This window comes from Centruroides vittatus, unplaced genomic scaffold, assembly GCF_030686945.1.
Source record: "Centruroides vittatus isolate TY-2023 unplaced genomic scaffold, ASM3068694v2 scaffold_712, whole genome shotgun sequence".
Classification (NCBI taxonomy): Eukaryota; Metazoa; Arthropoda; class Arachnida; order Scorpiones; family Buthidae; genus Centruroides; species Centruroides vittatus.
Window position 1 is genome coordinate 192,745 of NW_027122715.1, and position 26,439 is coordinate 219,183.

Here is a 26,439-nt window from a genome sequence, read left to right on the forward strand (position 1 = left end):
TCCACATTTTTGGAAGTGGTGATTTATTATATTAGAAAAATATCCACAAAATTTTTTGAAAAAAAGAAATGTCGACATCAAGGTCGTATTTAATCAACTAGGGGATCCCGAATCAAGTAACATCAGGAATTTTTCAGGACTTCTTGATTCTCATCACGCGACTCCCCTTTGTAAACCTGGAAAAATGGCCCCAATCTACAAAATACTAAAATCTGTGATTTATTTAAGTACAATAGTTATATATATATTCCCACACGTAATTTTTGGTAATAAATCATCTCTGGGTTTCTGGAAAATCTGGAGTCGTAAAATATCATCAAAGGAATCGGAAGGAGAAATAGTAGGACACCGGTTTAATTTCGAGAGGAACCATTTATTTCTCCAGTAGGGAGATTATAATAATCGATAGACATGGTAGATATTAAAAATTAAAACCTTTAAAAATACATTGTAGAAAACATCTTTAAAACTAATGTAAAGAACTAAATCTCATCAGAATTAGAAACAAGCGGACTGGTGTGATAAGTCCTTTTCAGGACGGTTCGTAAGCTTGGAAGGATAAAAATCAACTTTAAAGTATTGTTACTTGATTTATAGTTATATATGAAATTAAGAAAGAAGCGCGTATGAATATATCACGATTTTTTCTTCTAATAAATGTATCTAACTGGTTTCTCTTTAAACATTATTCCAAGAAGTCCACAACACTCACCTGATTGGAAAAGGGATCCAAAAAAGGTTAAGAACCTGTTTTAAAATATAGCCGTTCTAGTGCTTATTAATATTTATTATTAAAGGACAAGAAGTTTTAAAGTTGTAAATTTTAGTGACAAATCAGAGATCTGTTTTTAAAAACAATAAAAATACCAAGTCATGGTTTTTAATGTGTAAAACATTATCCATTTAAGAATTTTAAAAACGGCTCGCTAAATTTAAAAAAAAAGAATTAACAACCGACTAGCGCGAGCTTTTTCCAACATGCCACTAGTTAAATCAATGTATTTTAGGATTGTAAAAGGTTTATTTTCTTTTATTTGAATCAAAAATACGTTTAAGACATAAGGAAGCAACAGTCATTGTTTTATTTACTTATGGTATCTGAAATTATACAACGTTGTTCACGGAAGATCAAAATGAATTATAGAACATGTCATACTTTCCTAGCAGTTTTTGTAACATCTTTTTGATTTCAGAAACTTATACTGTTTAATCCAGCAACTTCAACCTTTAAATTTCCGGTACAAACGACGAAAATTAACAGAAAAAAACTAACGTTTTCGAATCTCCATAGAGATCTTCTTCAGGTTCGTTAATGGAATGTCATGAGAATAGAACTCTTTTGAAGTTCAAAAAATCGAACATCTCCAGCATGCGATGACGATGCAAAACATAAGATTGATATAATAGACCCGAGTCTACTAACGTAACGTCGCAAAATATCAATGCAGGAAATAAAACCATGTCTACCATCGTGGATTGACCTCCGAGATGTATCGCCACGCGTACGATAAAACGTTGCTGTCTTTGTAATTAATGCATTTCCCCGATTTGGTAGCTCTGTAAATCTCCAGGGTCTCCAATGCCCTAATGTGGTCCGTTTTGAACGACTTCTTAATGAGGGTGGCGTTATCGAAATCCGCTTTTACATCGGGGTCCGTGGCATACGTCGACAGGGCGGTGGTGTGTCTTTTACCCGGCTACCTCACCTATGTACATACCCGCTGGGTCGGAGGATCTCTGTACCCATTATAAAATTGCGGCGTTCAGGGCGTTAGTAAATAGGGCATTCACCCATAATACTAAAAGGGAAGACACGATCGCAGAGCTAAAACACACATTGCCACTAGCCATGGATACAAAAGTAGCCTTATCCGCAATTTAGCTCGTAAGTGTTGTAATATAAACACAGCGCATCACACCTCCGCAGGACGAAGTGATCCTAACTCGAGCCCCGACCAGCACACGGTTGTACTATACAACAAAGACCTCCATTCCTTGTACAGGAAAATAGCGCTAAGGAAGGGCACCAAGTTAGCGTACACGAGAACGCCATCTATCTATTCGCTTCTCAGAAACGCCAAGGACAAACAGAGCATTTTAAGGGCACCGGGCGTTTATAGTATCCCGTTAAGAGACCACAGATTCCAAAGGGACCTAGTATATATTGGTTCTACCAAGAGATCCCTCCAAAAAAGGGTTTCTGAACATAAGAATGACGTTGCCAAAAAAAGGCACACCACCGCCCTGTCGACGTATGCCACGGACCCCGATGTAAAAGCGGATTTCGATAACGCCACCCTCATTAAGAAGTCGTTCAAAACGGACCACATTAGGGCATTGGAGACCCTGGAGATTTACAGAGCTACCAAATCGGGGAAATGCATTAATTACAAAGACAGCAACGTTTTATCGTACGCGTGGCGATACATCTCGGAGGTCAATCCACGATGGTAGACATGGTTTTATTTCCTGCATTGATATTTTGCGACGTTACGTTAGTAGACTCAGGTCTATTATATCAATCTTATGTTTTGCATCGTCATCGCACGCTGGAGATGTTCGATTTTTTGAACTTCAAAAGAGTTCTATTCTCATGACATTCCATTAACGAACCTGAAGATGATCTCGATGGAGATTCGAAAACGTTAGTTTTTTCTGTTAATTTTCGTCGTTTGTACCGGAAATTTAAAGGTTGAAGTTGCTGGATTAGACTTTATATGTACCGGTAGTCACGAGTGAAGTTTGTTTTCTTATACTGTTTCCTTCTGTAAAAGATAACCGGCAGGAAAAGCCAGTCCAAGAGCTTTTGGCGCCACAACCAGCGTCAGTTAAAGAGCACCTTTTAACTGATGCTGGCTGTGGCATCTCTAAATTTCTGTGTCTTAGGTGACTGCCTAGAGCGCCTATAGCTCGGGCTGGCCATGCCAGCAGGTAATGAATAAAAAGGAATGACTCTTGCAATCCGGAACACTGCGCAAGTCGTAGTTCAACTACGACTTATAGTGTATATATGTTTTGATATATATCAAAATTATTATTAACAACTTTGATGCATGCATACGTAAATATCAAAACAATTATTACATTTAATTCTGACATCCCAATAAATCCTATCATTCGTATCATAGCGACTAGTATTATGAAGTCATGATTTTTCAAAAATTGTAATATGAACACAGAAACGAAGGGCTTTATTTTTTTGTGATAAAACTTCTATTATTTAGTTTTGAAATTAAATTTGATTATGTTTTATGTTTGAATTTTCAACTCTAACGGGTGCTTGTTTAATTCATAGAACTTAGTAACTGTTGAAGCGCAGATTCTTATTAAACTATTTGTATGCTTTTTTTTATATAGTATAGCTTTTCAGACATTGTATTGTCCAAATTTCAGTATCCAAAACATGGTTTGTCTAAACTCAACGTGCACAAATTTTGATTTAAGATCTCTAATATTGTTTTGGTTGTTTAATACATATTCAAGCAACAAAAAATGAAATAACACCCAGCCTAGTTTTCTTCCTACGTATAGGCCAAAGACTTGATTCACTTCTACTCTTCCTGCGCTCTCCATCTTATCCAATCCGTCAGATAATGATTTGTTGACAAAAGTTACTCCTTACTTAAACCCGATTTCGACAAAGAATTAATTTCCTACTAACTTAAGAAAAACCAGTTAATTTTGATGTTAATGTGCTTAATAATTCCAGTCTCAAAATTTCAAATTTATGACAAAGGAACATAACACATCAAAATATATTTTGCCTTTATGAGAAGCAAATAAGAAAACTAAGTGTTCTTGTTGAATCTAAAAGAAAAATGAACACAGAATCAAAAATTCTTCATGATAAATAATTTGCAGTACAACAGTAAAGATGAATTTATTGTTTTTTTTTTTTACATATAAATTTTTCATGCTATTTAAATTTACTTTTGTTATGCCAACAAATTATAATGAATTATTCTAATTTTAAAGGAAAGAAAGTCGATTAAGGAGAACAGGATTGATTAACATTTAAAGTTTGATATTTACAATTCTGATTTGCGAAAAACTATTGTGTTTTTATATAAAAAACTTTTTACCAGTAAAAAAAAAATAAATTGGATTTTTCATAGTTACATACTATTTTAATATAAGTATATTTAAAAACTTATTTAACTTTTTAAATTAAAAATCCTCATCGGTTATGAAACAACATTCCAGCATAATGATTGATTTCCTCTTTTATTGCTAAACTAATTTTTACAATAATAATAATAATAATTTTTTAGCAAAAAATATAATATGAAATGACATTCAAAAATATATATTAGGCAATATATTTGAAAAAAATTAGTATTTTATAAATGTTTTTTTAATTATTATATTGAAGCAGTTCTACTAGATGCATATCAATTTTTCTATCAATCATATGCTCAAACTTCCATCTGAATGAACACATTTTGGTGAAATTTGAGTGTTAGTAAAATTCAGTAAATAGAGTTATCTAACAATATGCCATATTTATTAATAGTTATATTAATGATTTGAATCTTAAACATCATTAAATCAATACAGTAATTCTGAATACTATTCAAATCGTGGTATTCAGATTTCTATATAACAAGATGTAAATATTTAGTTAACGTTACCAAGTTTAAAATCCGTGTTATGATTAATGATCGTCTCGAGAACGGACGTTCTTTTTTCCGTATTAAAATATTCCCATTAATCATAAGAGCTTCTAAAGATCTCTCTGCCTCCTCATATTCACAAAAATACATGTTTTATTGTTATTTTTAAAATTCTATTAACAAAAAAAGTTTATCACACTAAACATCAAACAACAAAACTGTTAAGTATTTACAATTAAATATTTTGTTAAAGTTTGAAACTAATGGACAGGAGGAGGGGAAAAAAATTCATCGTAAAAAAAGCAAATTACAATATTATAAAAAGAAAGTCATAAAAAGCATTCTTACAAGCAAATTTAGGTTTAGAAAATATTAAATAATTCATTGACACAAGAATATAACACAAACAAACATAAGTTAAAAGAAAAAATAAAAAAAAAATTTACATTTTATGAAATTACTTTTCAATTAACCAAATATATATATATAAAAAATGCAAAAAAGTCTGTGTATGTTGAGTCATTAAAATGTTCAATTTTTGTTCTGTGAAATAAGAAATTAATCTCAAAATAAATTTCGCACATTTTTTTTATTGCAGTTAATATAATATATATATATATTTATATATATTTTTAAATTTTTTTTTTTTTCATTTGTAGTAACATTGAAATGGCTGTTTAACAGGATTGAAAATGGATAGCATAAATTTTTACAAGTTTTAAACAGTTATGATATTTATCAGAAAATTCTTACAAGAATTAAAATTCCATTTTCAATCATGTCAGAATAATACATAATTGGTAACTGCATAATATTTTTTATAGTTATAGTAGTTAAACTACATGCAAGAAACATTTAAACACGTATAAATAGGAATCAAAACAAAGCATATATCGGGAATAATGTACAAGTATGAGCAAACATCAGTAAGATAATCTCAAATATAAGCAAGTCAAAACAAATATATGAAACCATTCAATGTAAGACTAGCACTTAACATCCAGTTTACATAATTTTAAAACAGTTAAATATCCACATCACATATCACTTGCAAATATAATACAAGCATTATGGTGAATGTATGGAATATACAAAGTCATGCTGGTGTGAATGCATTATACAATAACTACAAATAACAAATTAAATAGCTGTCATTATAACAACCCGATATATATGGGTAACAGCTATTTGAAAATTCTTAACAAATCAAATTAAATACAACTATTTTAATAATTTCAAGAACTTACATGATCACAAGCATCATACTTTCATGTCACTCAAATTTATAGTGATATGAGAGAGAGAAAAAAAAATATTACACTTCAATAGGACTATATATATACCGTATATTGTTAACTATTAAAATAAGCAACAAACATTAATAATTTACATTACTAAATTCTCAAAAGAATTTTTTATGTTAACATTTGAAGGGACAGATTTATACTTTTTCATAAATTATATTTTTGTGGACATGCAAAGAAATAATAAAATCAAAATTTTATAATTACTAGTTTAAAGATTTAAAGTTAAAAAATGAATTAGAAACAGGATTTTAATATTCAAATTCTTTTTTTTTATATTTTAAATGCAAAATTTTAGTTATCTTCCTATTGTTTTTTTTTCTTTTTAAATCAATCTGAAACATTTTATACATATAAATTTTCATGCGGAAGATACTTTTATATATATGTATATATGTATATATAATTACAATAAATGTTTTAAATATATCTTACAGTTTTTTAAATGATTCTTAAAAATATCTTGATTAAATAATTATTATGTATTATGAAATTACCTATTTTAAAGCAAAATGTTTAAGAAAACATTTAAATCATTAATAATGAATTTAGGAAAATGATGACAATCATTTTTTTTTAAAACTAGTAGGCACTTGATTTACTTAAATATCAAAAATTCCAAATTCAATATAAGAGATCATCTTCAATATGGTAAAACATTTCATCTACAAAGTTTTATTTACTTCAAAAATTATGGTAATTACTAACTTCTAATGATAAGTCATTCAAGAAGAGTAAGTAACAATGGTAACAATTACCATAACACTTCAATAATTAAAAATATTCTCAACTATCCCATACTTGCTCATAATTGAAACTGCATTGCATCAATTTCATTGACAATTTCAACTTAAGCAAAAAACTAAAACATTCAAGAAAACTTTATATTGTCACAATAAATATACAGGGGAGTGTAAATTATGCAAGAAGGAAAATGGTGACGAGATATGTTTTATCATATTTCAGGTGATTTTTTACATGGATTCAATGGCTAATTTAGAAAATATACAAAAGAATGAAATGTATTTTGCATATGTATAATGGTGAAGGAGGGAAACTTTTTAACATCAGCAAAATTTTCACATTTAAATTGCTAATGTTTAAAAAACTGTAACTTGAAGACTTAGAAGTAAAAGGGAAAGGCAAACTGTACATGGAAATGTCTTGAGATTTTGTTGGATTAAAAGGGAGTTACACATCCACCACCATCTTCTTATGGATATCTGTATTACCAACTACCTATTAAGAAAAAATTAATTTTATGAAAATTATTATAATTTAGTCATATACCATTACTGCTATTATACTTTATTCTTATACTGATGCTTACTCTAATAAGCATTTAAGTTAATTAAAATAAAGCATTAAAATCAAAACATGTATGATGAAACTAAACAGTTGCCGGTAAAAGTTATTTAAACATAAAAGGACAAACATGCATTCAACAGAAAACTGGTTATATTGATATTTTGTAAAATTATTGCCATGCAAATATATTTCAAAGAATTTTTGCTTTTATTATGAAATCCTGAACCTGACATGTTTTTTCTGACATATCTACATTCTTTGGAAATCTACTGCAAAGATGTTTGAAGATAAATACAAAAACTATTTCTGGTTTTAGTAACAATAAGCTTTCATGCTAGTGTGACAATAAACAGAATTATCCATTTGCCAGATTTATTATGTAAAGCAATGTAAAGTAGTCTTGTCCCACAAAGATAGTCTAAACGATTCCTCCCCACCTAACAAAGAGGTCATTCTTACCTGTAGTTATTATATTCAGATAATATGGAAAATAAATGCAGATTTAGTGAATATGAAAAAGGCAACTTAATGCATATAATAATCAATGTTTAAGTGTTACAAAAATTTTTAATAAACCTGATCATTTCAAGAATGTAATTGAGAATTATTCGAAAATCCCTAAAACGTATGGAGTCGAGAGAAGCTCTAGATCAGGGGTCACCAAACTTTTTTCACAGTGGGCCACATAACAGAGAATGACAAGCATGGGCCAAATGACCATTTTGTTCAATACTGAATACACAAAAAATAAAGACAATGAAACATAGTTGTTTATCAATATACAAACACTATTGCTGCAGCAAGCTTGTAATTGCTTTTCTTAGAAACTTCATTGCAGGTACTTACACAAAAAGCATTCTGATATCCAAAGTCGCAAAAGTCGCTGAATTTTTTATTTCACTAATTTTCCTAAAAATTATATTACTCTCAGATGCGAAAATCAGATTGGACCAATTTTGGCATTTTTACTTACGCTTATTTTAATTTTTTCTATATAGTACGTTTATCTACAATCTTTGATATTTCCATATAAATAATTATGTGTTTTTCAGAATACACACTAAATAATTATATTTTAGCTCATTTCTGGCACAGTGTGGTGGCAGGTGCCAGATCTGGTCCGTGGGCTGTAGTTTGGCGACTCTTGCTCTAGAAGATCACATGTTAAGCAATTGAAACAAATATGTTTTAGTGTATCAAATTGATTAGAATGCACAAGTATTTGACAGTTAGCTGCATCAATGCCTTCCCATCTATCCAGAATAAAGTTTGGAGGACATTTACATACTCCACATTGGGATGTAATTTTAAAGATTTGTATACTTAAATAATGAAAACAAAAAAATTCCTTTCAGAAATGTCAACAACGAATGATTAATGTTTTAAGGCCAAGGCAGCAAGTTTGGACTTTGAGGCACAAGGAGTATTGAGAAGACTATGCCCACCAACATTACTTCGACACAGGCGTGATACAATGTCACTTTTTATCTTATGAGGAAAAGTAGTATTTGGCTGGACCAGACTGATTGTTGTGTTATTAGCATGATATTTGAAATAGATGCATTGGTCCAAGAAGAGACCGCAGGGCAGTGAAGCATTAATGACAAATGGTGCATGCATTTGATGCTTTTGGTAAAACTAGCCTTTATGTTGTAAGAAGGTTTAATGCACAAGATATTATGTTATCTTGCTGCAGGAACAGTTGCTACCAAATTTACATGCAACTGCTGGTAAAAATTTTTTTCCAGCAGGATAATCCCCCATTCATACCACTGCAATGATTAAATGATTCTCAACAGCAAAACTTGAAAATTCTACAATGACCAGCATTGTCATGAGACATGAATCCTATAGAGAACTTGGAGTTTGCAAAGTTTATGGTGATGGACACCAATACACTCAGTTGCAGCTCTCCAAACAGCTGTGTTGACAACATGGAAAAAGGTTCCATCGAAAGGCATCAAACACTCTTGGACTATGCCTCACATGTATCTCATTACTTCAAAAAGAAAAAAGGGAAATTGCTTATTAGTTGAATGCATCCTATTATTTTTTGCATTCAAAATATGGAAACCTATTTTTTAGAACAAGCCAGTTTTACTTTTTGTTACTACTTTATATTTCATTATTTATTCTCTTTATTACTGTAAGAAAGCTTACTGTTATTGAAACTATGAATATGTTTAATAAGCACCTCAAAGCATTTCTAGTAGCAATTTTACAAAAAAAATGTGAACACACATCTTTTTGGGACAAGATGTAATTTATTAAATTCTTTTTCATTATTAATTTAAATTCAATTATTCTTATCATCCTGTTTTATAGCATATGAGATGCACCCCCATTTCAGAATTTCTAAAAAAAAATTAGTGGACTGAAAGATTTTTTCTAGATAGTTTTAATGAAAGTTAAAAACTATACATATTTTATTGTACAAAATTTTTACTTACAGCACAAAATTCATCAAAAGAAATCATTCCATCTTCATCTTTATCCGCAAACAAAATTGTTTTGTCTACAATCTGTTGCAACTGGGCATCTTTAAGATTGTTTCCTACCATCATTTTCAGTACAGTAAATAACTCAGAATTTGAAATATAACCATCATTATCCATATCATATATTCGGAATGCAACTGAAAATTTTCAAAATTTTTAAATAATTAAATTATTTCAGAATTAATATTTTATTTAAATCAATAACAAATTAAATATAAATTTTAAAAATCAACATTCAATATAATAATTCAAATGATAAACTTATAATTAAAACTTATCTCTTCTTAGAATCGAAGAAAATGATCATTACTGAAAATATTAGTTAACAATTGCAACAGTAATAGCTTAGAAACACAAACTATTTAGTTCAGTTTTTGTGTGTTTCAAAGTTTCAACAAAAAGCAAAAAGAACAAATTTGAACTATCTGAATCAGTAATGTACTCATCTGGTTATATTAATTATAGATTCATTCTCTTCCAAATCACTCTTTTTTTCATTTAAAATCAGCAATTAAAAATTAATTTTTAAATATGCAAATGAAATTACCACTAATTTATAATAAGCTAATTACAAGTTATTAAATTATGGTTAAATTGTCTTGTATAATCATATGCTTTTAGCAACAGAAAAAAATAATTTAAGTTAAACACTATTTTATTAGTTGCTACAGTCACTGATTAATGTGTGTTGAGAAAATATTTAATAAGTTTATTTACATCTTAAACATATATACATAAAATAGTATAAATTTTTTACTTTATTGATTAATAAATCTTTTGAAATATCATCAATGTAACCATATTTTCATTTGAATAATGACACTAAATTCTATAGCTAGTGTATGTGAGAAACAACTTATCAAAAATTGAAGGATTTATTAAATGTTTGACAAGATCTATGTTTACAGGATAAAAAAAAAATTTATGTATAAAAGAGTTTGTTTAAACACAAACATACAAATTATGAGTTATACTTTATAAATGTTGCGAAAAGTTCACTGAGTTCAGCGTTATATCCACATTTGCTTGTTGCAAGTACTTTCGACGAACCTTACTGTCGTCGTCTTCAGGCAAGTGCATAAATTTGCCTAAAGACTTTAAAAAAGAACTAATCCAATGCAGAATAGAACGCATAAAGCTTTACCAAAGCTGTTAAGAACGTAAAGAGAAAATTCAAAACGTTCGAAAGAACATTTTGAATTTTCTTAATACAAACACAGCACATCACACCTCAGTGGCGTGAGATGGGTCCAATTCGAATCCGAACCAGCGCACAATAGTACAGTACAACAGAGGTCTGCATACACTATACAAAGAAATAGCACGGAGGAAGGGCACTAAGTTGGCGTACTCAAGAACCCAATCCATATACTCGCTGCTCAGGAACGCTAAAGACAGACCTGATTTTTTAAGAGCACCAGGTGTATATAGTATCCCGATAAAAGATCATAGGTTCCAAAGAGACATAGTATATATCGGATCTACCAAGAGGTCAGTTCAAAAAAAGGATCTCGGAACACAGGTATGATGTTGCCAAAAAAAAACACACCACTGCTCTGTCAACGTACGCCACGGACCCCCATGTAATGGCGGACTTTGATAACACCAGCCTCGTTAAAAGGTCATACGATACAGACCGCATCAGGGCCTTGGAGACCCTTGAAATTTACAAGGCATCAAAATCGGGGAAGTGTATTAATTTCAAGGAGAATAACGTTTTATCGTATGCGTGGCAATATATCTCTGAGGTGCATCCGCATTGGTAGCCGTGTAGTATTCCTGTACAGATACACAGCGTCATTTTTATGATAGTTTCCTGTCTATTAAATGCATGTTGGATCTTTCTCAGTTATTGCATGCCGGAGATGTTCTATCTTTTGAATTTCAAAGACATTCTATTTTCAACGCGTTTCATTTTAAACCGTCAAAGAACCTGACGAAGATCTCGGAGGAGAATCGAAAACGTTAGTTATAGGGATTGCAATCCAGCAGTGTTTTGAATCCAGCTGGATTTTTGCTAGATTGAAATCATTCCAGCTGGATCCAGCGCGGATCCAGCGTGAATGTATTTTTGGTGCAATAGTGTTATCTGTCTATTTATCTATCCTGCAATTTATGTTTTTTTAATGAAATAAAACATTTTTAAAAAATACTTAAGAAGCTTTTATTATTTAGACTGGTCACTATAAATCAGTAAAACTTCTTACACATTTAGGTAGTAAACTTAACTTTGGTTCGGTTTAACACTTGAGATAGAGATAATTAACTTTAAATGTTTAGTTAGATTATAATTATAATGTAATCTTTAAGTTAAATAATAGCAAAGGTAATTCTACTGATTAATTTATATTAATATATTATAATAATGTAAGGACGGATAATCAGTGGCTAAGTGGCTATCAGTCTTACCAGTTTTCATATATAGGCTCTACATATTAGTCTGTAGTTATTTATAAGTATATAAAACTATGTACTGGAAGTAGAATAAGTTAAATAAACTACACCTTTACCAATCCAGCAAAATTTAATAAAATAACAACGTTTTCAATCGTTTTTAACGATCTTCCTCGGTTACAAAAAAATGGAACATTAAATATAGAACATAAAATGTGTTCGGAATAAATATAAAAATTAAAGGAAAACGCCCAAACGGGCAAAATATAGATAAATAAACAGAATAAATAGCGGAAAAAATATATACACAGTGTTTTTTTTAAACTGACGGTACTCAGAAACATCTGTAGAGCAATCTAACAGCCGGACTGTCGCCAAATTTGGGAGAGTGACTAAGGACGACATGGAAAAGAGATTCCGCGAAGAAAAAAGTAATACCTAAATTCGCCGGTAGAGGAGGATTTGGCGCTGTTGTAGCGAAAAAGTTACCAGCACTTCACTGAAGAAAGGGTCATCAGTCGCTTTTTTCCACTTGCATGGCCGCCTCGCTCCCCGGATCTAACCCCATGTTACTTTTTCCTGTGGGGTTACTTAAAGTCCAAGGTCTATCTTGGTAGTGTCCCAAACTTGATGACTTTGAAGGACAACATTTCTCGAACTGTGATGAACATTCCTGCGAACATGTTACGTTCGGCCATAGAGAACACGGTGTTCAGGATGCAATGCCTTTTCCAGCAGGACGGTGATCACATTGAAGAAAGAGAGGTTATTTGCTGATTAATTAAACTTTCGTTATTACACTGAAACCTCTGTCTGATTATTCATTCGTGTGTTTGTTAATTGCAGCTGGATTTTATGCAGATTCTTAGCTGTTTCGCTACAACAGCGCCAAATCCACCCCTACCGGCAAATTTGGGTACTACTTTTTTCTTCGCGGAATCTCTTTCCCATGTCGTCTTTAGTCACTCTCCCAAATTTGGCGACAGTCCGGCTGTTAGATTGCTCTACAGATGTCTCTGAGTACCGTCAGTTTAAAAAAAAAACACCCTGTACAGTAATACCTCGACTTACGCTACCCCGACTTACGCGATACCCGGAGTTACGCGATTTTCAAATCTCGACGATTCGTCTTTTGTTTGAGCGCCACGCAACCTTTGATTACTCACTCCCCCCAAACTATTGTTCAGCTTACAGGTTCGGACGTGTCGCGCGGAATCGACGCATAGCTACAATTTATTTTGTCTTATTTATTTCTGTGTTTGTTATATCTACGGAGACTTGAGAGACTCTTCTGTATCATCCAAACGAAGTAGAACTGATTCTTCTGCATCAAACAAGAAAAGAAAAACTCCATCTTTAATAATGTTAACTTTATATTCCAAAGACTTCGATACAAAAATGAAAATTTGTAAATTGGCAAAACTTGATCCTTTAGACCCAGTTCAATCAGATGATCGAATGACAGTTGGAAACTTGACAGAAGGCCTCAGTTTAATTAAAAAGAGGTTACAAATTTTAGAAAATATAGACTCCAACGAAGAGTGCATTTCTTCTACAAAACGAAAAATAAAAAATTAGCATGCTACGAGAAAATTTTGCGGGAGAAAAAAATCTTTGAGCCGTCAGACGAATTTGTTAGATTTTAGGAAGCCTTCTAAAACAAAATAACTTCGATTTACGATTTTAATAATATAATTTGTTATACATATGTATTATCTAAGATTTTATTAAACATTTTTTTCTAAATTTTTGTTTTCTTTAGTCTCCGGCCCCAATTAAAAATAATTTGTATGTATTTATATGCGAAGTTATACCCCGACTTACGTGAATTCGACTTACGCGGTTATCGCTCGGTCCCACCTATCGCGTAAGTTCGGGGTATTACTGTATATAAGATATAACAACGAAACCAGCATTGTCCGTTAATAACATTAATTAATGTTAAAAAATCTCCACATGGTAGACAATGAGTCTGCATCTCTATGGTTTATACAACCAGTTGTCATGTGCGCCTTGCAGATTTCCAATCTCTGAAGATGTTTGACCGTTTGCCTATTCGTCGTCGTTTTTATAATTGCCGCTTGATCCCATTGGACATTAACATCCTTCTGTCTTGCATATGATGTCAGCGCAGTGTTGTCAAGGTTCTTACTGATTGTATATTTGTGCTCTTGAGCCTTTGTTTTAAACTGCACATCGTTACACCCACATAAACAAGCTTGGAATTGAAACGTTGGTTGTGTAAAGGCACCGAATATATACCCGTTGTTGAATTCTGATCCTCTTTCTTTTTATCGTTTCTTAAAAGTTTGAAAACAGTGGGATTACGTCGGTATACAATACGAAAATTATCAGACCTGGCAGTACATCTATGTATCTTGTTTTAAAAAAAATGGGATGTAATTAAGCACTATTCTTTTTATATTTATTCCAAACACATTTTATGTTCTATAGTTAATGTTGTATTTTTTTGTAACTGAGGAAGATCGTTAAAAGCGATTGAATACGTTATTATTTTATTAAATTTTGCTGGATTGATTAAGGTATAGTTGATTTATAAGTAATTTAATTATTAGTGTTAGTAAAGTAGTGAGTAAATAATTAGTAAGTAATTAGTAGCAGTCTAGTAGGAATCAAAGCAGCAACTTGACAACGTAGACTTTTGCGCAATTATTTAGAAAGTTAATTGAGTATTTGCAGATCCGCAGCGCTGGATCCAGCAGGCCGAAGAATGCGCTGGATCCAGCTGGATTGCTGGATGAGGGATCCAGCAATTGCAATCCCTAGTTAGTTATTGGTTAATTTTTGTCTTGAGTACCGGAAACTTAAAGGTTTAAGAAGATATATTGGATCAGTCAACTTTATTGACCTTCCTCAGAATCGAACAAGAACAGTTATTTCAAAAAAATTCTATTGCCAAACATAAAATTTAGAACGTTTTAAAAAACAAAGCCACGCAATCTCAGTTTGCTCTTTTACAAATGCATATCAGCCATTTTCCAAGCCAATGGGACCCTATAGGATTCTCTAAAATTAATACTTTGCTCTTTTTCACTGTATTTGCAAATATGCCAAGCCTCCGTATACTTAAGCTGTCTTTTATTTGCCACTTTTTGTATAATTTCTGCACTGTCCCAATTGATTGACACCTCCGATGATCTGCAATCACATAATTCGCTAACGCCGTAACGGGTTGCCTGTACCTTATATTCCTTTTATGCTCTTCTAATCTTATCGCCAGAGATCGTTTTGTGGCCCCTATATAATATAGTTCCTTTTTCCACCTTTTGTCCTGCACCAGTATTCTGCAAATGCCTGGAACCATCGTTCTGTCTATGGGCACTTTGTCATTTCTTAGCAACTGAAATATAGTAGGTTTCCTCTTATATGCTATTTTCTTATTTTTCTCTATTCCTATTTTCCTGTATATGTTGCTTAATTGCACCCTATACTCCATTACGGTGAACTCTTCTTTTTTCATCCCCTTATGCATATTAAAGGTTTTTGAAGTATTTTTTTGTGTTTCATATTAAGTGCAGTTGGAGTGGTATTAAATATTATAATTATTAATTTTAATAAGAGATGGCACCTAACGCCTAACTCTAGTGCCAAATTTATTTCTAATCTATAATGATTTATCCAAAATTTAGCCCGATCATTTACGGCAGTTGAAGTATTTTCTATAGTTGCAAAACTTCATGCAAATTAAAAATCTAGAATTAATATTTTCAGGTACTGAAATGAAATAACCTCCTTAGTTCAAAATAAAATCATACCCAATATTTAAGCAATTTAGATTTCCTAAATATAAAAGTCTAGTCTTGTTAAAATTAACAGGTAGAATTTGACCATAAATTTTTTTTAAATTGAAAAAGATACAAAATAAAAAAGACATGAATTTGATTAATCTACTACATTAAGAACACATGAAATGTTTTCAGAAAAAAAGCTCTTGAACTAAAATTATCCAAAATTTGTTACTACATATAAACATTCTATATATTCATTCAAGTTAGCTTTTATTAAAACATTAGAAAAATGAATAATTGTGAAAAAATGTCTTTCTACTTACACCTTAATTTTGATTCTTTATCACCCTTTACACTGAATTGAGATACACCTTGAATAAATTCTGTAAAAGACAGCATAATTTAAGGAAAAAAAATTACTACTTTCAATTAAATTAATTTAAATTGGATAGAGTTACATAACCTAAATAAATAGGACTTAACAATTGGAGGGCTTATCACACCAAGGCCAACAGAAAGAAGGACTAGATCTTTAATAATCATATTCAAATTTAGGTAAGTATGCAATTTTGGGTACAGGACCAGTCATCAGCTTACAAACACATGGCACAAACATAATTTTAACACCAATAGTTAACCAATACAAAGTGTTATCTAATATATACAGTGCACTGTATTTACAGTATTTAATGTAACCCATATACTACAGCACTATAACAATCAAGCATAAATTTTAATACAATGACAATGAGATATATGATATTATTTGGGACCAGTAAATGCCTTAAATCTCAAATAATATCATATATCTCATTGTCATTGTATTAAAATTTATGCTTGATTGTTATAGTTCTGTAGTATATGGGCTACATTAAATACTGTAAATACAGTGCACTGTATATATTAGATAACACTTTATATTGGTTAACTATTGGTGTTATAATTATTATGTTTGTGCCATGTGTTTGTAAGCTGATGACGGGTCCTGTACCTGAAATGCATACTTACCTAAATTCGAAAATGATTATTAAAGACTAACTTTTTTATTAAAGATCTAGTCCTTCTTTCTGTTGGCCTTGGTGTGATAAGCCCTCCAATTGTTAAGTCCTATTTATTTAGATTATCTAACGCTATCCAATTTATAGTCGTGGGCTAAAAGCATTGTTTATTATTAAATTGTTGTTTAAAGTGTTGTTTAAAAAATTTTACATATATATAAATTATATTTGAATTATATAATTCAATTCAAATAAATACACTATGTCATTTACAATAATAGTTTGTTTTATGAAAGATATAATAAAGGTTATAGAAAACAAGTTTATTCAAACTTTGAACACTAATCTTAATCATTAGAAAACTTTTGGGTTCAAAAATCATTATTTTGAATTATATAATTCTTATATACAGGGTGGGCCAGCGAAAACGAAACGGCAGAGTGTTCGTGTTTGTCCAAGCAAAGCGTTCGGACAGGTCGATTTTACTCTCAAGGGAACATCTTTTGCAATAAAGTTTTTGCGATTCTGAATATTAACTAAACAAACATTTTTTTTCGAAATAAATGCTTGTTTAGTTAATACAAAATAAATGAGTTTTTAAAATTTTTTGTTGTCTGTTGTATTCAAAATCGCAAAAACTTTATTTCAAAAGATGTCCCCTCGAGAGTAAAATCGACCTGTCCGAGCGCTTTGCTTGGACGAACACGAACACTCTGCCGTTTCATTTTCGCTGGCCCACCCTGTATAATTATTTTTATATATTTTATTAAGATTTATCATTATTAGTTAAACATTTACATATTTATATAATTATAGCAATAGAAAAATCTAAATGTCATGTTTAGATATAAATTATTCATGTTAAATGTCTATTATCCATATAATTGAGGGGCTGAATGGAAAAATATCCCACGTTAGGAAGTTTGAGAAAAAGGAGAATTTGTGCTTCGATTCATCGGGATTTTAATGTGCAGTACAGATATACAATCTTTAGGGCATGCAATTGAAAATTTCTTAGATGGATTGATGATGCAGAAATCCAAATTTGTTAGTAACTCATTTTTTGTAATTTTGTGGAATATGCTGTTTTTCACTCACCATCTCAATTTAAAGTGTCCAGCAGTTTAGACAAACCTAAAAACACATCAAATGACAATTGTGTATATGACTTACTTAAATTTGGAATGCTGTAAATTATTATTAAAGCACTCCAAATTCAGAATAAAGTTATTTATACCCTATATATAAATAATGTGAAGCCTTGTGACAGTTACAAAATGGACTATTTAAATTATTTGATTTAATAGACGAGGATTCATAATTTAATTTCTATGTATTCCTTTATTTTATTTACTTTTTATTTATACACAATCATTTTTTATTTTTTATATTTTTGAACTTATACGTTCCTTTTACAATACCTTAATGTTCAGTTGATAAAAATTTGAATTTGTATCCAAACTATTGTTGTGGCATTCCATTACATATTCTACTGGAAGAAGGTTGTTAAAGTTTGAAAACATTTTATTTATTAAAATTTTTGCTGTTTATTCAAGGTTCTCTGAGTGAATTTATTTCATGTCTGACATTGCATGATTTCTGGTGCAATTTTTTATAACAGTGTTGTAAAGGTCGCTTTTAGCGTCCTACGTCGAAAGGCCACGCGACAGAGATAATTGGACCCACCTGGCGTTGGGGCCATAAACGGCCGGAAAGATCAAAGGAGTAGCGTCTCCGTTTAAGGGTCAATGTGTTTGCCACGTGCCGGCCGACTTGGGGAAAAATGTAAACAAAGGGACGGACGCGAACGTAAGCTACGTCGTCGGGAAATAGGGCGGACGTCTTTGGAAGCTCCCAGGGGAGAAGAAGAATCTGATTGGCCGCAAGTTGTCGCCGTAGAATCCCTTAAAAGCTAAGTGTGGTGAGAGAAACGGGGAGAAGGGCAAGAGACTGATAATACAGTGGTCTCAGGCACTTGGACAGCCCGCTGAGTGTAGAGAGAGTGTTCTCTGAAAACGATCTCAGGGACGGGTGAGTGCGGAGACTGGACAGGCCGTATAGTTGAGCCAACTCCGGAAAGGCGACCTGAATTCCCCGAAGTTTAACAGTCCCCAATAGACAAGCTGACGTGCGATACTACATCTTTGTAGCATAGCGTATGTAATGTGTCAAACATTGTACATCTTGTAAATATTTGTTGTGTAAATAAACTGTATATATTTACTTGTTGAGTGTGGAGGTGTAGCTTTCCTCGAACCATCTTACGGACATTCTCGAGCCACGAAACCCAACTCGAGACGATTCACCATAAAGATCTTTGACGGATTAATAAGGATCTTCACTAGTGTTAAAATAAGTTTTGAGCAACTCACTGTTACCTGTTGCATGTGAGGACCAAATATGGGCTTTGGCAAGTAATTTTTATTTTGCTGTTTTCTGCCTTGTGCCACTGTACCATTGTGTTATCCTAATTAAGGCAGATTGTAACCTCTGGTTATGCATGCAATCTCCAGCAGATTGGGTTAAAAATAATGCTTTTTCTATGGGAAAATCCTTTTACAAAAATTCTTGAAAACTGAAGTAGATAGAACCAAACAGTTATTTTGTGCTAGAATCCTATTTAATTCTTCTATTAATGTATGGTTCAAAATTTTTAAAATCACAGAAAATTAATTCAGTTTTAGAATTAGGGTACTGTATTTACTAATTTTTCAGTATACAAATATCCCTTGACGCTATTGCATATATCAAAATCACGTTAATCAAATACAATACCTCAGTATTCAACCAAATCACCATCAACACCCACTACAATAAATTTTCAGTTAATAATAAATATTTTTATTTTTTCATCCATAGAATAAATATTCTATGATAAAAATGAGTAATTAATTTAAAAATAAATGAAACTTTAGAAGCATACCTTTGTCAGAGAAAATTATACTCAAAATCCAGTTTGTTTTTTCCACTTAATGCATACAGAACATAATCATCATGTTGGTGACTCACTAAGATTTGTTGCGATTTGTTGCAAGTTCACAAGTTGTTATTCATCCATTTTTAACAATTTTTTATTGAAATTTCTCTTCATAAACAGCTTTTGGATACCCCCATACATTTCATATCCTTTAGTTCAAAATTTCCAGAACAAAACTTTCAAAACAATATTTGACATGCCTTATGTTTAGGAGCATCTTCCCCATACACACTACAGATATTTTTTACTGTTTGTATGGTGTTATATCCTTTACGAAACTTAAAAAATATACAACATGCTTGATATGCCTTTTATCTGCAGACATTTTGAATTGATTTTATGCAAACAAAATATGAAGTTTTAAAATAAGCTTCTAAACAAAGAATACAATATCACATTAGCAGTAATGTGTTAAATTTTACAATTATTCTAATTAAACTACAGATCTATATCAGAAGTCATCCTCAGCATGAAAATAGCAAATCACTAAAACCTTGTTTGCCAAGAAAAACATATCTATGTTAAGTATATACAGCTGTTAAAGCTTCATTAATTAGAACTTCTGTCATGTATATAAAAGGATTGTCACAATTACAGTAAAGAGTCGTTTATTCGAATCAATTGGGGACTGGGGTTGTTCGGATAACTGATTATGTACAAAAAAATATATTAACCTGTCCGATGTTGAAATTTTTCTCCATTGAGTGTCGCTTCGTGTTGAATTTTTGTCGATTTTAAGCCTAACGAAAATTTTTATAATAATAATCGAGGCTATTGTATCGTTAAAAATTATTTCTTTATTTTGTACAAACAAAATAAATATATTGAATAATATAAAAACATAAAAATTATAGAAGTAGATCTAGTTAGATCTACTAGATCTACTACTATCTAGTAGATCTAGAGTCTTTAGAAGTAAATCTAGTATCAAAAAAGATTGATTCAGCATGACACTGTCCGACTGGAAAGCGTTTGGATAACTGACATTTCGAATAACCGGTGTTCGGATAAATGACTCTCTATTGTAATTTCATGCATTAATTAAATCTCGTGTTAAGCAAGGGATACATGTATTTATTTTGTATGTTGTGGGTGTGTGGAATAGCTATGTCTATAATATATGTAATTTTGATTTTGTTAATATGTTGCCTAATCTGTTGTGATAGATTCTTGATGTGATCTTAGCTGCCATAGTATATAGAGAGGTTTCAAGGTCACATGTCACGTGATAAAACACACGTTTGCTCCGCCCATTCGCCATTTTTGTGGTAGTTTTCGCTCGCTTAGCTTGCACGTGGTTTGTTGTTCGACGTCTTTTTTTAGTTTAAACGTACAAAAATACTGCAGTTCTATTATCATGGATTAAGTTAAAAAAGAATTTTTTCTTGCGGGCTATTCTAGCAGTCTAACAGGACGAGATGCAGCTCTATACGAAGAGAAAATTTCGTTATGTCAAGGCGATCCATACGAAGCCAGTTTATCAGACTAAGTCGTAGATCAAGAGTTGTGGCCGAAAGTAGAATTTGGTGAATTATAAACTATTTGGTTTTGACAACAAATTTCTACACCCTGTCACAAATGAAAGCTTATAAATCTTTAGAGGCCCATAACTATTTAACAAGTGGCTGGGTTTCTCCTGATATAAAAGTAAAAGTAATGAATAACAGCGAAATAATATTGCTTGGAAAGATATGTTTTCTTTTGTTTGTACGTAAAACTCGTGTTTTTACGTATTTCTTAACTAAGAATTTATGTCTGAAAGTAAAAAAGTCTAATTAAAACCAGCTGTGGCAATTTTTTTAATTCAAATTGTTCCTTTATTTTCTAGTTGAAATTAGCATATAATAAGCCTACTTGCTTTTAGTTTTAACGTGTAACGTTTATAAGTTTGCACTAGCTAAAGCTTGAAATTACATTAGTTATTCATTTATAAATGCACTATACCGAAATAAATTAATATAAGCAAATCAGTAAACTCTTTTAGGTTTTAAAATATAACTTAGTGTTTATTAATGTAAATATTGAAATGAAATGTTTCTGACAAACTCTTGTATTGATATTCACTTTATTCGTATTGAAATTTTTCCGGTTAATTCTCGAGAGCCATGCAGTTTGCCTTTGTCGTGAAAGCTTCTCAGTTTGGGATCCTTGAGGACAAATAATGCCGGGAATTTTAAAAAATGATGTTCCTTTGTTCTTGAGTGAACTAGCATCACACCCAATTACACAACAAATCACCATAGTGATATTCGCGATGAAAAAAAAATAACACAAGAACTCCAGTTAAAGCGCACGTGAACACACACAAAACGTAAACAAGTCACAAAGAGTCACAAAGATGGCGCTGGACAATTGCGCATGCTCATGACGTCACTCGTGATGTCGACATGAAACCTCTCTATTTGTGTGTGTCGTTTTCTATGACCATCTAAGATATGCATTTGTAGTATGGTTACTGGATGTGTAATAGTTTGTTTGTGTTTGTGTGCAAGTTTTTTAATGCATTATATTTGTTATTTAGTTACATCAATGTAAATAGTTGATTTATGTTATAAGCTTTCAGCCTTATTTGATGTGTAATGTAGTTTCATGCATTATGTGGAATTTCCTATAAGTGTCTCCTGAAAAGGTTGGATCATTTAAAATGTATCTCGTATAGTTTTTGGCTAATTAAAATGAATGTAAACATTAAATCAGTTTTTCTTTCAATAAATTTAAAAATTTATTGACAAAAAGAAAAGTTAAGAAAAAAATTTAGTAAAACTTTTTCTCAAATAAAAATAGAATTAACTGTAGAGATCATTTAAAAATGTCTTAGAGAAAAATTGTATTAAAAAAGATACTTGTTCTCATCAGAGTTATTATGGAGCTAGATAAGATAAAGCATTTACTCTTCATATCTAAACTGTTAGGTAAGTTCATGTTATTTGTTGTTGATATAGAAAAGAATTCTCTGGATCAAAGTAAAACTAACTTAGCCATCAATTAAATATACTAAAAATTATTAGTAATTGTTAAATTGACTATTGAATCCATTACTTAATAGTGCCCATTTCTATCTTAAAACAATTATGCAAATTGACAGATGTTTATCATATTCCAGGGCTGCAAGTGGCAAATGAGATTGAAAACAGTTAGAAAGTAACTAAAATTTTTTAAAAGTAACCATATGGTAAAAAACAATGGGTACACCCAGCACATTCAACAGGTACAGTACATGACACTTTACTACCATCATCATCAAACTGTCATATCTAAAACTTAAGCATTTTCAACTAAGATAAAGAAAATATCAATTTGATAATCATTTAGAAATCAAATTACCAACACATTATTAGTTTACATTGTTTTTCACGGCAACATAAATATGCCAGGTTATTCTAATTTTAGCCACACAAGAAGCATTGTACAAAAAGAGATTACTTACATATGGACAGGACAAGATACACAGTAACTTTAGTACAGAACATTTTTCAGGCTTAATGAACAACACTTACTAACAGCAAAATAGAGAAGAGAAAAAAAGGGCTTTCATCACAGATCACTGGAGAAGCAAATTATTAAGTAATAACATGGCACACACTGATTACTGATTTACACATACTGAAGTTACATCATTTTAGAGTTTCAACTGCATTAGGGAATTTTGAAGTAGTCTCTCTTTTCCACTGGGGTAAGAAGAAGAAAAACTATTTCAAAAACAGAAAAAATAACAGTATATATACCAGATCCTCCTAAATAACAAAAAAGAAGAGAATTTAAATTGTACATAGATGACATCTAAAAGACAACCAAACTGTCAATTAGAAGAATGAAAAAGATATCTGCACAAGTTCTATGCAATAGACCTGGCACAACTTGCAAAGAACAAAGATATCAATATACAATGGGAGCACTACAGACAGTCACACCTGAATTGAAAACGATATCACTGAAAAAAGTAGAATAGCATCCATAAATAATAATGAAGGATAAGGTAATCAACACCAAAAATGAAGGAAATGGCCTAGATCCACAGACATGGAACTTGACAAGGACAGTGCAGTAGCCATGATGAAAACATTTCTTATATGAAACAGCTGGAATCCTTATTGTTCTTTTTTAGTTTGTATTATTCCTTACATTACAAATATGTATACATATACAGAATTATTTCTATTTGAGTTTAGAACATTTTTTCAGTAGTTGTTGATGAAATTGTAAATGTGTTGTAAACATTAATCTTTCTAAAATTAAATAATTTTCTGGCTTCTAAAATGTTAAGTGTGTATTTGGTATTTACTGCAAATTTATGGAGCTGTCATTCTCTGCCTCCTCACTATCATCTGAATTAGTCAGGAATTAGAATTCATTATTGCATATTACAGATATGGCCTTCCTTTCTCGATACCTGACAATGCTGGCAGTTGGAAAATACCAGTACATCAAAATCTCTTTTTAAATGATATATCTGAGTTTGTCACAGAAATGATTACTGAAATTCTGATAATTTTTAGATGATTGAAATCACCAAAGTTGATAATTTACTGAAGAAATTATATAGTGCACATAACACTCATCTCTGTAAAGACAAGACAACAGAAATTCAACATACCTTTCTGATGAATAAAACAAAGATAATTTTGTCCAAAACAAGCTGCAATGTTCTTCCTTAGTATTACTAGATCAGAAGACATACACATTAGTAGTTTGCTGTTCAGATAAGCTGCCCATTTCTAATAGCATCATGACATCATATTGTGGGGTAACTTATACATATTCATAGCAATCTGCACTTAGAAAATGCAAGTACAAGATACAATACTGTGTTCCACAGCATAAATGGCACCTGTGAAAATGAGAATGCTTTCAAGCATGACACCACTATAAATGACTTTTTTCTGAATGTTTTTTTCTTCTATTTCAACTGCATTTTTTAATCTACATTCTCATACTGAATGCGCGCTTTATTGTCAAGAGACAAATAGTAACAAAAAAGTAATTGATACTGAAAACAGGAAAGAAATAATAACTGGAAATAAAAAGAAAATAAATAGTTGAAAAAGTAATTCACTTGCAGCCCTGTATATTCAAATATAAACATCCATTAACCTGATTTTTAATTAAGGTCAAATAATCTACTAGATTATATCAGACTATAAATGTGACTACTATTGATATTTAATAATTAAATATTCAGTAATTTTGCCTAGAGGTAGGCATTAGGCACCACCTCTTCACAAATTAATAATTATAAATAAATTAATATTTAATTTAGAAAGTTCTGGAAGAAAAGAATCAGTCTGGAGTGGGACTCAAAACTGCACCTCACAATTACCTTGTGGATGTGTTGCCAGCTATGCTACCCAGATCTCAGTCTGATTTTTGCTTCCAGAACTAGTAATAATTTAGATTTAACCATACTTGTTATTGGCTCTGCATATTCTAATTACATACAAATTCATAGATTTTCAGATTACTAACTTTTCAAAATAAGTAAGAAAGATTTAACTAGAGAAATAAACAAAGAGAGACAGTGCAACATGTAACTTCAGCAGTATATTTAATAAATCATAACATTTTCAACCTAATACCAAAGGCCAGTTACAAGATGCGCTGTTTCTTTTGTTTTAATTTTTCAAAAAGAAATAAATGTATTTATTTATGACTTATGCAATTATTCTGAACTTCCTTTTGTTGACATAATATTTGAAAAATCCAAGATATCACAACTATTAAACTACATTCAAGGACACTATGATTACTTCTTGTATTTTTCTTGCATTCATTGTTATATTGATAATTTATTAAGTTATATACAAAATCACTATATAATAATGATTTAACTCAAAATTTGATAGATCCCCCCTTCTGTAACTAAAGTACTTTCTACTGCTTAATGGAAATACCAAACAGCTACTTTAATGACTAAGATTTACTTTCCTGGCAGAAGAGCGATCCTTTACTGAATAAATATATATTTCTTCATTTTCAAAAACAAAATTTAGTATAGAAACTATATAAATATAAACAGCAATAAAAGTTTTATAACAATGTGATATGTAAATAAGAAGAAATTTCAAATCTGACATGAAATAAATAAAACTAGGATTTCAATACTACTCTAGTTATTTCTTTGAAAGTTCTGATTATCTTGTTATACCTCTTAAATTTTGTCATTTCTTATTTAATAAAAGTAATAGAATATTTTAAAAAATTCTGTAAAAACTATTTCTAAAAGTTTAGTACAAAAAAACTGATGTCTGCTTGATAATGTCAATATTGAGTTTAATGTATCAATTAAATTAAATAAATTTTCACTTGTGTATTTTAATTTAACCAATTGGTTTTATAGCAAACATTTAATCCTAAACATGCTTTATTATTTTAAAAATTTTAGCAAGTTATTTCATATTAAAACTACTTTATTATACCTTTAAAATCAACTTCTCCATTTCCATCTGTATCAAATATGTCAATAACACGTTGAACTAACGGATTTTGTTGTAATTCAGGAAGTGACATGAATTCATCAACACTAAGAGATCCAGAATTGTCCAGATCTAATTTCCTGAATCTTTTTCCAAGCCTTTTGATTTCATCTGCATCAACTATATAA

General features: G+C 31.0%; 1 protein-coding gene across 1 annotated transcript in view; it reads right to left on the reverse strand.

Moving 5' to 3' along the window:
• Positions 1 to 4,482: 4,482 nt before the first annotated feature.
• Positions 4,483 to 26,439, reverse strand: part of LOC136989623 (calcineurin subunit B type 1) — a 40,036-nt gene continuing 18,079 nt past the window's right edge. The window contains exons 3-6 of the mRNA XM_067287846.1: positions 26,255 to 26,431; positions 16,190 to 16,249; positions 9,676 to 9,860; positions 4,483 to 7,156 (exon numbers count right to left, since the gene is read on the reverse strand). Of these exons, the coding sequence (XP_067143947.1) occupies positions 7,109 to 7,156; positions 9,676 to 9,860; positions 16,190 to 16,249; positions 26,255 to 26,431 (470 nt within the window). The 3' untranslated portion in view covers positions 4,483 to 7,108. The remainder of the gene's footprint in view (positions 7,157 to 9,675; positions 9,861 to 16,189; positions 16,250 to 26,254; positions 26,432 to 26,439) is intronic.